At 38.4% G+C, this 13,561-nt stretch overlaps 1 protein-coding gene across 2 annotated transcripts in view; it reads left to right on the top strand.

Moving 5' to 3' along the window:
- Positions 1–13,561, top strand: part of vps50 (VPS50 EARP/GARPII complex subunit) — a 126,146-nt gene that overhangs the window by 11,056 nt on the left and 101,529 nt on the right. For both annotated transcript variants that reach the window (XM_023959805.2, XM_078954957.1), the window contains exons 4-5: positions 424–495; positions 5,058–5,111. In XM_023959805.2, the coding sequence (XP_023815573.1) occupies positions 424–495; positions 5,058–5,111 (126 nt within the window). The remainder of the gene's footprint in view (positions 1–423; positions 496–5,057; positions 5,112–13,561) is intronic.

The raw sequence follows: 13,561 nt of genomic DNA, 5'->3' as shown, positions 1-13,561 counted from the left end.
CTTGCTTTTTTTTTTTTATATCTTCCTTTGCTTGCAAAGTTTGTTTTTTGTGCTCTGTTTACTGACTCGTCTAATCTGATTCATGATCTGGCAAACTGTATTAATAGGTCACTTTGTGTTTTTATTTTTTTATGTTTACTTCTTTTGAACTGAAGATGAAAGATGCCTATCTTAAGTTTCAAACTAGTTCAAGCTTCTCAAAGACTCCTTTATGTTTTGTCCCAAAACTGTGATGCTGTCTCACTGTGGACTTTTCCTTGGGATCTGACTGAGCATGAAAAAATTCAATTTAGCTTTTTTTTTTAAATCAGATTTTGAAGTTTCAGTGCTATTAACAATGTAGGAAAATATGGCATCAACAATTGCTATTCTTGATGGTATGCTTTTTTTTTTGGTGTGATTTTTACTTTTATTTTTTTCTAGAAACTCCCACCAGAGCTGAACTTACAGGAGCTGGAGGAGTATAGAGATAAGCTTAAGAGACAACAAGCAGCAGTAAGTGTCTTTGTTTACTCATATTCACACTAAAAAAAAAAACCCTTCTGACCAACTTTATAAATTCAGAGGAGAAATAGTTTCTGCAGGCTTTTAAAGTATGAAGTGTTAAATGGATTCAACCTTCTTAGATTGCGTCACAACTGCCCTCACGGATTGTTCTGAGCTGTCTGCGGGCGAAAGATGGTCAAACCTGTATGGGGCACGCTGGTGGCCCCCTACAAAATATCAACAACTTTATCGAAATCTTGCAATTACACTGTTTCCATTAAGTCATAACTTTGCGAATAAACACAAACCAACTCATGTGACAATTTATTCAAAAACGCGGATGTTAGCAGTACTTTGATTTACAGCAGATACATTTAAAATGCATTGAAGACATAAAGAATGTTCAGAGTTCAGATTTATTTATTTTTAAGCTCTACAAAAGCATTGGTAAGCACCTCTCCATGTCTGGGTTCATGGGTCCTTTGGACTCTCTCTCGGTAAAGGAAGCTTCACTCCTGCAATGAAGGCGCTTTTCGCCACTTCGTCCGTGTCTCTGTGACCCACATTAGTTCGAGAGTGAAAAAAGAAACCCAGAATCCAATTGGAGCGCACTCGCTCCAGCTATGCCGGCCTGCTGCCTATGCAGCCTGCAGCAGCTTTCTGTCTGCTGTCCACCCAACGAGGGGGGGGCACCCGGTGTAGCGAGCACGATCGCTCCAGCCCCATGGGCCCTGTCACAGGCTGCTGACCTGTCCAGGGTGTGTCCCTCCTTCGCCCAACAGTAGCTGGGACAGTCTCCGCCATCCGAGCAGCCCCAGTGGGTTAAGAAGACGGATGCATTCGGGCCACCTGTGCAGAGCTGTTGGTCACGTGACTCATTTAATGAAAAAAGTTTCAATTGCAGTTTTGCGAAATATGTCCATTTCAATAGCTTCAAAACAACCCTCTCCAAGTGCAGAAAACTTATTTCAATAAATGTGATTTTTTTTCTTTTAAATTTACGTGTTTCCATTAAGAGAATTTATTAATGCAAATCTGATTTGCACAATTGCATAGTCAATGGTTGTGATATTAAGACGCATAAACAGTAGAGATTCATCAGCATATTTCTGAAGTTGGAAAACATTTTCTTTGTAGGTTGAGAAGAGTGTAGGTGTTGTGGAACACCTGTGGGACACTCTGAATGGGACATTGGGATATCACCGATACACACATTTTCTTAGCAATGAAGGACTCTAACCAGGTTAATGCATCAAGTTAAAGACTTCCTGCACAGTGCGTTTGTGGTGCAGAGGTAGAGACGTCAACCTCTCATCAGAAGATTGCAGGTTTGGTTCAAATTATCCTTGGGCAGGACACTGAACTCCATATTGGTCCTGGTGGTTATAGGTTGGACAAGGTGTTAGACAACAGAGCTGCAATCAGTCTGTGAATGTGTGTGTGCTTTGGTGATCGGGACAATGACTGTAAAGCACGTTAGGCCTACAAGGAAGGTAGAAAAGTGCTATACATATGCGCCATTTTAATTTTGACTCGCTGCAGGAGACCTACCCCGATCCTGGGACCTGCCTTTATGCCTACAATCATTGTAGTAATCCATTATTAACCTTTAAGTGTGCTTATTTTGAAATTCAGTTCCAAGATCAACTAATTAAGGTGAGAGCTTCTTAAATCATAAACCTTTGATCGGGTAGGTTTGTTGTTTTTGCGCTTTGTTGCGTTGGCTCTGTCCTCTTTTGCTTCATTATTTTAAAACGGTAAAGCTGTTCCCCCTCCACCCCAGTTTTCGCTTCCAAGAAGCCAAAAGAACCTTGTTGAGTGTAAGAGGCTTGACAGCACTCTGACCACCAAAGCAGTCATGCTGCTCTCTTATAAAGGCTGGATGTAAAGAAAAATAGATTACAGATTTCAGTCTGCACTCAGGAATTGAGTTCTTTGTTGTAAAACCTCCGTGGCAAGCAGAGTCCCAGGACATTATCTGCTGCGTTTCCTTCCTCGGCAGGTCCATATCCATAATTCCTGTTGGATCAGTCATATTCTATTTCTAGATGTATTAAGGAGACTAAGTTTCTTTTTTGTCAACCCTAATGGTCTACTGTAGCTTTTACCTCCCTTTCATGCTAGCTTTTTATTTTTTATTTTTTAAAGCTTCTGATTTTTTAAATCCTCTCATCTCCCCTCAAGGCTTTTTCGTTTTGCTCTTTTAGTCCCCTTCATTGAACCACTACTATCTGACATTTGTCCTTTTTCATGTGGTGCCTGTCGTCCACTCTCCCTGTTTTGACAGTTTTTGTTGTAGCCATCAAGGTGCCAGTTTACTTTTGTGGACTTTCTGCCTTCTGCGGTTGAAATCTCCAAGTTAGCCTTGCAAGAACACACAGGAACTGTCACACATGTCATCTCTGAAAAAGAAAGGAAGGTGTTGCTCTGCTTCTGTGTTTCTGCTTGTCAGCCTGCAGGCTTCTGCTGAGTCACGGTAATTGGTCCGGTGTGCTTTCTGCCTGAAAATCTAAAGTTAAGTTTGGTAGTGAGCTGATTAGAGTCGACCTACAGTCATTCCTGCACAACGTTGTCTTTCTCCAATACCGTGCCTCGATGGCTTCGGTAAAAGGATCATTCTTTTATTTATTTTTTGTTTGTTTCCACCGAGTTGTTTTGATTGAAATTTACTCCAGACTGGATTTTCGTTTGAGTTGTGTATCTTTTCCTCACATGATTTGATATGTATCTTGATACATGGTCCACAAACCGACACATAAAAGATTCAACTAATTTTGTAGTGATTCAATACAGTCCAATTCTATTACCATACAATCTAGATGTTTAATATTCATTTGGAATTTAAAACTATAAATGAAAATACCTTTTAACAGAGACAATTTTTTTTCTTATGGGCACTTTTTTATTTTAATCAACAAAAACTCTTTGACACAATACAGTAGCTTCAGACATATAAATGGGCATTTGTTGTTGTTTTTTTGACTATTTTTGTTCTTTGTGGTTAAAAAAAAGTCACTTTTTATTTACACAGATAATGTTTGAAGTGCTGTGAAAAAAGGGTACCCAAATTTTCACCCTCAGCCAATTGTAATTGACCAAACTTGATAGAAGCAACCTCGTGATTGGACGCCTTTTTGTTTGCACATAAAAAGACGGACAGCATAGAGCACAACAGGAAGAGAAATGAATAAAGTTAGCTGGAAACGGAGTATTCATTCACTATTTGCCAACATTATCTTGTTTGGATCTGTGGTTTTAAACCAATACTGCTGCTTCTCTTAGTACCATTTCAATTTTTGTTATCTGTATCCTTTACGTTTTAATTTGTTAAGTTTTTCCACTTTGCTTAAAATAAAATTCAACAGTTTTTATCATTAGAGAGAATTTGAAATAAAAGTCCAACTTTTAAAGATTGTTGTTTCCGTTATGGATCGCCGATATCCGGAGTCACACTGGAAACGCGCCGTCATTAAAATCTCCGACTCCGTCTCACTAAAGTGTAGCGCTCTCTTTTTTATTCACGTGTTTCCATGGTGACTCCGGAAATCGGCGATCTATTGCTGATCTATTACCTTTCTTTTTGTTTCTTTCTCAACCCACTTTGCATTATGAACCTACTTCGGTTGGTGCAAGTTAACGGCAATGACTTTGATCCTTTGGCATCAGCAAGAGTTTTTTTGTTTTTGCTGTTTTCTGTCCTTTGCGTTGACACTCTTTTGACCTTTTCATGTCAAACATTCACAAGCACACACCCTCTGACTCAAAAGTACTTTAGAATACTGCGGAATTAGGCTAAACTGCTTTTCCTCGCTGCTCAGGTCTAATGTAGCCATTTCTCCATGCTTTAAGCACTACTGAGAAAGGATGCATTCTTTCAGACAGTTCTTGGAACATTGGTATGCACGATGCTGTTATTCACATTTGCAAAACGGTTCAAATGGATGGAAAGGCTGTTTCATATCTTGGTTAATTATGATTATTCTTGATTAACACTGGATAATTTGGCATGGCTTTTAAACACAGCTCTCTGACTTCTTCTGCTTAACTGTTTAACTTAAATGACTACATTTTTTAAAGAAGATACAGAGGAAAAGAGGATATAGGAACTATAGATCTGCTTGGGTGGTCTCCATCTCATACAGCGTAACCTCTTTTTTCCCCGTTTGTTATTCTGAGGTCACAGGTCACTCTGCCTGAATTGCTTTATTTGTGGTATTTCATTTGTGAGCCACAAGGTCAAGTATAAGAAGAAGAGTGTTTGAAATGGCACAATGTTGAGGAGGTATATTCAGTTACCACAATAAAAAAAATAGGAGCAAAAACGTCAAAGTAGAAGCTGTTGTGGAGGACTACACATGAAATGAAACCGAGCAGATGTTTTTCTTTTTAAATGCAATTATTATTACTAATTTGTTAGTCTTTGTCTGTCTTTAAAGTGAAATTGCAGTTGTCATGCTGCTGTAGGGGGATAGCAATGATATATATATACCGGTATATATTTTTAATCTTTTTTGGGGGGATATATTTTTACTTTTTTGTTGTGTCTCATCATTTGTCCTCTTGCTTTGTAGGTTTCTAAAAGAGTTGCCGATCTCATTCTGGAGAAACAGCCTTCCTATGTTAAGGTGAGATTTCTGTGTAATCTTGAACCATAGTTACTGATCAAATTTATTTGCTAAAATAAATCCAATTGAATTTTCTTTAAAAAACTCAGGTTTTATAATATTTTCTTAATACCATTTTAAAACAACCAGGAATCAACATGCATGGAACGTTTTGTTGGTTCTTTCTTTTTGTGCATAAAACAGTCTCCAGTATTTTGCATTGTTGCAATCGTAACAACTTCAGAAAAAAATATTGCAATAATAAAAAATAAAAAAATTGGCAAGAATTAGGAAAAAAAATGATAGCAGAGTTGACAAAGTGGACCACACCCACTATGTGAGCATCCAACAGGTCAGACACACTTTCACTTTGCTGCTTTGTGCCTAATATTGTCAGCCAGATTAACTAACAAACGAGATAAAATTTCAAACGAGTACATTTTTGATAGTTCCCCCATGTTTTATTTTGTAATCTTTTTCTGATAAAGTAATTAGAAAGAACAAAATAGACGGGCAATATCGTGGTGAGCACATAAACAAAATGGACACGGATCATGTCTGCGATGCTTTTCAACTTCCAATTGCAGCTAATCTTAAAGTTTTCATGAGCAGCTGAGTTTAGTTTTTAGTTTCTTGCTTTTTTAGCTCTTAAAAAACATTAGAACGAAAATCACAGTAAAGATTTGAATAAAGATCACCTTTGTTTGTTTTTTTTAATTGAAAGCAATACACCTCAATAGTTATCAGATGTAAAGGGAAAGTTTCATTTTCTCTTTTTTGCCAGACTGTTTTCACTTGATAGAGGGAACTACCGAGCGGTTGATTTTTAAAAAAAATAAAAGCTCTTAAATTATAATTTATTCAAATACAAAATAGTAAATTTATTTTATAAACAGAAAGAGATGCAAGTGTTTAGTCCAAGTCTTTTAACTGAACCAGTTGTTTTTAAATATTTTCTATATTGAATAGAAAAATTCATGTTCAGACTTAGCATTTTTGAAAAATGGAGGTTAGAATTTGATTTTAGCAAATACAAAAAAGGAAAAAATTTTAGGGTTGCTGAACAATATACACATTTAGCTAAAAACTATCATAAACTAAAATAAGTCATTTCATGGAAATATTTGAAACCTTTTTTAAAAAGAATTTTTTTGCTTCAAACATTAGAAGAATTACTAAAACCTTAGACATTGTTTCTTTTTATTTAAAATGTAACTTTTTAACAAATATAATACATATCATTTTTGTATACAAATAATAAGCATGGCGCTATCAAGTAATTGTCCTAGATTTACAGTAACTTAAAAAAAATTGCATGTAAAAAAATCCAGACAAAATCTTACAGGGACAAATTAAATACATGTACAGATTACAGAAAAGTACATGTATAGCCTATTTTCCATTGAATGGTATGTTACGGTAACGGTACGGTACAGTTTAGACGGGTCCAGGCAATTCAGGTGAGTGTTTTCACTCAACGTTGTATCTTCATGGAGCATGTGAGGGTGTAGACCAATTCCTTTGTGTCATAGTAGTGCGACTAGAGCAAAAGCAAAGCTATCAATAACAACAACAATGGAGCCAGGAGCTCATTTTTTTCCCACTTGGCTTTTGGTGCTTTGTAGGTCTGCACAATATATTGAAAATTTTTTGTTATTGCGATATCAAGCTGTGTAATATGCATATCGCAAAAGATGGAGAAAATTGCAATAAACGGTTTCCTTAAATTTGCCAAAACAATCTTATGGCAGCTTGAATTATTTAACAAATCAAATAAATCCACTTATGCATTTTACGAATTGGATGGACTCCTTCTTTGTTAGATGTTTGCCTACTATGTAGACTTGAGTCATTTGGAGTATAATTAAAGTTATGTTGACTCTTGTTTAAATGAAACTGTTGCAAAGGAAATTGCAACAGTTTCATTGTTTGGTTTTGGTTGTTTTTCTATTTGTTCATATACCGCAAGTTATACCGTCATTGCAATGTCGATCACTAACATCGCATTCATGATTTTTATGATGTTATGTTTACTTTACAATTACTGGTATGAAGCCCACTGAGACGACTATTGTTGTAATATTGGGCTATATAAATAAAATTCAATTGAATTGAACAATGACAGGTTGTAGCCTTTACCTTAAAGGTCACAGGTTACAGATGCGTTTCTGTTTAATCTGCATGTTTCAATGTTCTTGTTTTCTTCATTTCCTTCTTATAAATGTGTTTATCTTTATATACATCAGTTGTAAGTTCAGGCCATTGACTAATTTTAACATGCCACTTTAAGGCACTTTTCTAGCACCAGGAAGCTTTCCAATTTCTTTCTTTCAAAAATGTGAGATGAATTCTTTCATCTTATGATGCATGCCCACCCTTGCTTTGAACCTTTGACCGGATATGCTTTAATAAATTTTGTCCTGTCAGAAATGGTAGATATTGTTGAGGTCTACAGTCACCAATGGTACTTAAGTTGAAGATGGAGCTTTATACTCTGAACCTGTGACGTAGTAAATGGATTTAATTTAAGAAAATGTAATTTAAAATGACTTTGCAAGTCATTTTCCACTGATGTGCAGACTGTCATTTCCTCTGTTTATTGTATGGCTCAGTGTTGTAGCTTTGGTTCTACACTGAAATGATGAGTTGTTATTTTATATATATATATATATTAGGGTTGTGCCGATGGGTGACTGACATCCCGATGGAGAGACACCATCGTGATGCCACGCCCCCGCCAGGCTGCGAGTAGACACCATAAGCCGCGGTGACATGTGCAAAATATCTTGATCGGATCAATGGTTGGATTAGAATCCAACCGTGTACATGGGCCCAGAAAAATGTTTTCAGAATATAAGAAACGTTCACATGGGTCACACTTTCGGTCGGAAGAAATCTTTCGCAGATGCGCAGAAGGGTTTGAAAAAACGGAATGACTGAAGATATGACTTCCGCCGAGCGGCTATATACATTGACATGTCAGCTCCGTAATATACGAGACGATCTTCTAAACGTGCTTTTAATAATGTTACGATTATTATGAAACACCTGTTCGCCTGTTTTAATTTTAATCCGTCTGGTCAGCGCTTTTTCTGTTGAAGAGCGGAGCCGGAAAGAAGCCGGAATTAGCAGTATGCTAACACAGGCTAACAAACTTTAGCTTTGGGTGGTGCTGCAATCTGCATCCTGGCTGCACGTAAACATGTGGAAATAACATCAGCCTTTATTTTGTCGGGACGCGACTCGAAACACAAATCCACGTGATTGTTTGAACGGTTTCTAAGGACTGAGCGACATTTCTGCTTTGAAGCTCACACCGCCGCTTTGTGTGTGTGCTGACGATCCGAGCTGTGCAGACACACACTTTTAGACCCGGTTCTGAGTTCGGTAGCTTGTTCCCCTAGAGCTCCGGGACGGATCGCAGTCCTAAATCTCCCACACATACCCCTCATGTAACAAAGCACCCCCCCCCCCCCTTCCCCTCAAACACAAAGCTGTAAGTCTGCGCTCCGCCGGTCCACTTGACTTGTTAAGTGCGGGAGCGGACCACTTCTTTTCTATTTTGTTTGTTACTTTTTATTTGTTAAAGTCATTTCCCTCAGTTTATACTGGATCATCGCGGATGAGTTATTAGTTGGGAAATAAAATAAATAAAGTAATAAAGTAAAATAACAAATAGCAATTTTACAAGACCGAAAAATTAAAAATAGCCCCCCCTACTTCGATATCATCGTCCATACCGATGGTTGACAGCAAACATCGTCAACGGCCAATTTAAGGGACATCGCCCAGCCCTAATATATATGTACACATGTATCTATGTATGTGTATATATGTATATATATATATATATAGGTATATATATATATATATATATATATATATATATGGGTATACCTAAATACCTGCAACGAGTAAGGCAAGTCCTAAGAAGCCAGCTCAATGGCAAAAATAAGACCCGGGCAATAAACAGCTATGCACTGCCAGTTATCAGATACCCTGCAGGAATAATAAGATGGCCAAAGGAAGAGATACAGACCACGGATGTTAAAACACGAAAGCTCCTCACCATGCATGGAGGATTCCATCCCAAATCCAGCACCCTGAGACTGTATGCTAGCCGCAAGGAAGGAGGCCGAGGACTAGTGAGAGTAGAAGCCACTATCCAGGATGAAACATCCAAGATGCATGAGTACATCAAGCTCAAGGCCCCAACTGACAGTGTGCTCAGTGAATGTCTCAGGCAATGGAGAGCAGAGAGGATACAGAGCTGGAGGACAGATCCTCATGGGAGGACAAACCCCTGCATGGGATGTACCGCCGGACCATAACTGAAGTGGCTGATATCAAGAAGTCCTATCAATGGCTTGAAAGGGCTGGCCTACAGGACAGCACCGAAGCACTCATCCTGGCAGCCCAGGAACAAGCCCTGAGCACCAGAGCAATAGAGGCTCAGATCTACCACTCCAGACAAGACCCAAGGTGAAGGCTGTGCAAAGAGGCGCCTGAAACAATCCAGCACATAACTGCAAGGTGTAAGATGCTGGCCGGGAAAAGCATACATGGAGCGCCACAATCAAGTGGCTGGAATAATGTACAGGATCATGTGTGCAGAATATGGACTGGAAACCCCAAGGTCAAAATGGGAAACGGTGGTAGAGAATGAGAGGGCAAAGATCCTGTGGGACCTCCAGATCCAGACTGATAGGATGGTAATGGCGAACCAACCAGACATTGTTGTGGTGGATAAAGAACAGAGGAAAGCCGTTGTGGTGGATGTGGCAGTGCCAAGCGATGGGAACATAAGGAAGAAGGAACATGAGAAACTGGAGAAATACCAGGAACTCCGATAAGAATTGGAGAAAGCCTGGAAAGTGAAGATGACAGTGGTGCCTGTGGTAAGTGGGGCACTCGGGGCAGTAACCCCCAAGCTGGAGGAGTGGCTACAACAGATACCTGGAAAGACCTCAGACCTCTCAGTTTAGAAAAGCGCAGTGCTAGGAACAGCTAAGATACTGCGCAGGACCCTCAAGCTCCCAGGCCTCTGGTAGAGGACCGAACTTGGAGGAAAAACCACCTGCGGAGGGTGAGAGGGGCGTTTTTATATATATAGCAAAGACTTTAGCAACACGTAAGGGTAAATATGGGACTGTGCAAAGGTCACCTTAGTGGGGGGTCTTGCATATCATCTGCACACCCCATGTGTGCATGCAACAATCGCATTTGGCCACTAAGGGTGGTGTAAGGACACCGTACGATAGCATCAATGTGTTCAACTGACATTTGCCTTACAAATACTTCGCAATAAACTTACCACACTCACAACAATGGTACATTCCACTTTAATGGTGTCCCTTGAGATGGCCGTACGAGCCTCAAGGGAACTGGAAGACACACCTGTATAACCATTAAGACGCGGCCAATCCTCTGTATGATCGTCCATGGGCCCGGACAACCCAAAAACCTGAAGTATGTACATGTGACTAAGGCTCACAATTTATACTAGAATAAAACGCCTCCTCAATGTTTACCTTCCTTAGGGAGTTGCACTTTTATATTATAGTGTCCATATATTGTTAAGGCGTTTAAGCGTTTTTAGCTCCCCAGAAAAGCATCACACAGTGAATGTCCCTACAGAGAAAACCCAGTTTAAGTAAGCTTTGTTAATGTTCTTTGAAAAGATCAAGATCTTCGTCAACGCTGGAGATCATGAGGGCAGATTGGCTTGAATGAAAGTATTGATGTTGTGCCCTCAGCTGAAGTGCCTCTTTGTTGTTGTTGCGGTTGTTTTTTTGAAATTTTTTACTGCCGTTATAAATGAATTTTTATCACATCCTTATTTACTGCTGAAAGGTTAATGTTATTTTCTCTGACAGTGTTATTAGGGTTTATTTGCAAACAATGAATCTTTTTTTTGAAAGAGTGGTGAAGCAACTGCAAGCAATACCGTCATCGTAATATTGATCACTAACATTGCATGTCGCGAATTTTCCTTATATCGTGCAGCCCTACTGCTTTGTATATACAAGTCATTTAATGTTGTTTGAGAGAAGATTGCGAGTGGCAAAGAGGGATACAGCCAAAATAGGGGTTTGGATGGTTTGGCACTTTCTTTTGTCGTTCCGTTAATTTTTTCTTTGGACCTGCAACCAACAGGGCCCCAAAAAAATGAGTCAATTTTATAATCGAAACGCTCAAAATATCAGACCGTACTGTATCATATGGCTCAGTGGAAACGGGGCCTATGTGTTTGTTTGATTAATGGTTTTTGAATGAATACTCTTTTTGATTGAGGAACCTCAAAACAGAGGCAAAGGTCTGCCTTTGTTTTTTGCTACAGTAGGTCTCTATATTTATCACCATTGTGTTCCAGTCATCTCTGCTTTACTTTTGACTTAACTGGATCAGAGGATTCTAGACTCTGATTGAACTTATCAGACTCAGGCAATCGAGGACAAGTAGAGCAGGGCCATCTAAATTCTGTATAAAATGTCACTTTTCTCTTCAGAGTTATGTTTCTTCTCTTCTTTGGTAGTTTCATCAGAGAGGTTTAGGTCTCAGCAGCTCACATCTGATGATTGACAGCTTTAACAAGTGTGGTGTTTAGGGAAACTGCTCTAAGATTACTTAAATTGTTAAGTCTTCTGAAGGTCAGTCTGCTAAAAGGGACTGATCTAAAATTTCGTGAACCTTTGGCCAACTCTTCAAAATGAAGATAATTACCAAACCTATTAGCAGACTTTTTAGGTTTTGTGAAGTATTTTTTCTTGATCTTTCTGTCTTAAGCCACATTCTCTGTCTGCTTATGCCATGCAGAGTTTGAAGTTCACTCCATTTTCCACATTTAATGTTCACCATTTAGTTTTCTGTGAACCGCAGAGTCAGGGGAAACTTTTTTGATTCACCGATTTTTGTACGTTTTCCCAGTGGTTAAGAAATGACTAGTCTATAATTTTTATTTGTGTTTTTTTTAACAGTTAGACACATAACAATAGAAAATGAACTAAAAACAAAGTTGTAAACTATATTGATGCATTCAAGCCCTTACAAATCAGCAAGATTGTGGCAACAAGGTTTCTTTTAAATGGTTAAATTAGCTGAGATTAGGCACACTCTTCAATGGTAATCACTTCATCTCAGCTTCTTTCCTATATGGAGGACATCCATCCCATCCACAGAAGCAACAAATCAACCTATCCCAATTCCAAAGTCTTAAGCATGGTCAATCACTAAAAGCTGTCCAATATTATTAAGAACAAAATTATAGACTTTTACGAGGCTGGAAAGAGCTTCAAGGTCATTGCCAAGAAGCTTAGTTGAAGAGCGATTACATGCAAATGATAGCTTCACAAAACAACTATTTATACTCTTGGCTTATTCATGCAGGGCTTTACCTCGTAGACTTTGAGTAAACAGGAGAATTGTGAGGAATCTGCTTGAACCTACAGAAAATAATTTCTCAACTATCTCATGCCAGCTTGAACCAAATTAATCAAGAAAACAACTGGTAACACACTGAAATCATACTGTACCAACAAGATCCTCCTACCCAAAAAACGAAATAAAGGGCTTCGAAGCGCTTTGTGTTACACAAAATAATGAAATACACAGAATACCCTCAACCCACATGACCCTTCTGCACCTGAAAAAAATGAACTATAAACATTTCTTATTGTATACCTGCTGTTTTTTTGCAACATCCAAAATGGCATTAATCCTTGAGATTCGTCCTTAACATATATTTAACTTAACAAATATATTTAATCAGACATCTCTGCTGAAAACACTGAGCAAATGGGGTCCACACTGCCATTTCCTTCTGCCCCAGTATTGTTATAACACATCAGACAACACATAAATTACACAGACACAAGTATTTCTTAGTGCTTGAAACTGTAGACCACTAGGCATCTAATATAATTCATAACTGTGTGAGCTGTCTCAGTACCCCTCAGGGGACACTTGCATTAAGAAACATGATCTGATTGCCTCAAGTGGAAGATGATGCGGAAGCCAGAGCCATGACTTTTGATTCATTTAGAATGCTTTATTACTAATTCATAATGTGTATGATTCAGCTGCCAGCTTTCTTCTCTATTATTAATACCTCTACATTTTCAAACTGTTGCACTATTTAACTCAACAACTTTAAGGTGTAACTAACTTAAACTGCGCTAACATTAAACCGGTGGGTAATTCTGGGTGAATTAATCAATTTTCCACTTGAAAATTAAGAAATTAAAACAATATCCTCAAACTTTCTTGAATTTAACTTGTAAACAAAAAATCCCTTTGCTTGAAGTTATATTAATTGCATTGGGTGGCCGCGACAACCCCCACTTAACATAATTGTGTCAAAATTGAATTTGTTTTTGAATTTTTTTTTTTAATTTCCAGGAGAAGAAAACAAGCGATTTATAGTTTCTGCTTTTGATTTTGTTTTTTGATGGCATTTTGGCCTCTGTTACTGG

The sequence above is a fragment of the Oryzias latipes genome, chromosome 11, assembly GCF_053564925.1.
Source record: "Oryzias latipes strain Hd-rR chromosome 11, Olatipes_Hd-rR_3.1".
Classification (NCBI taxonomy): Eukaryota; Metazoa; Chordata; class Actinopteri; order Beloniformes; family Adrianichthyidae; genus Oryzias; species Oryzias latipes.
The sequence above is the reverse complement of the archived record's forward strand: the minus strand, read 5'-3'. Positions and strand labels throughout refer to the sequence as shown.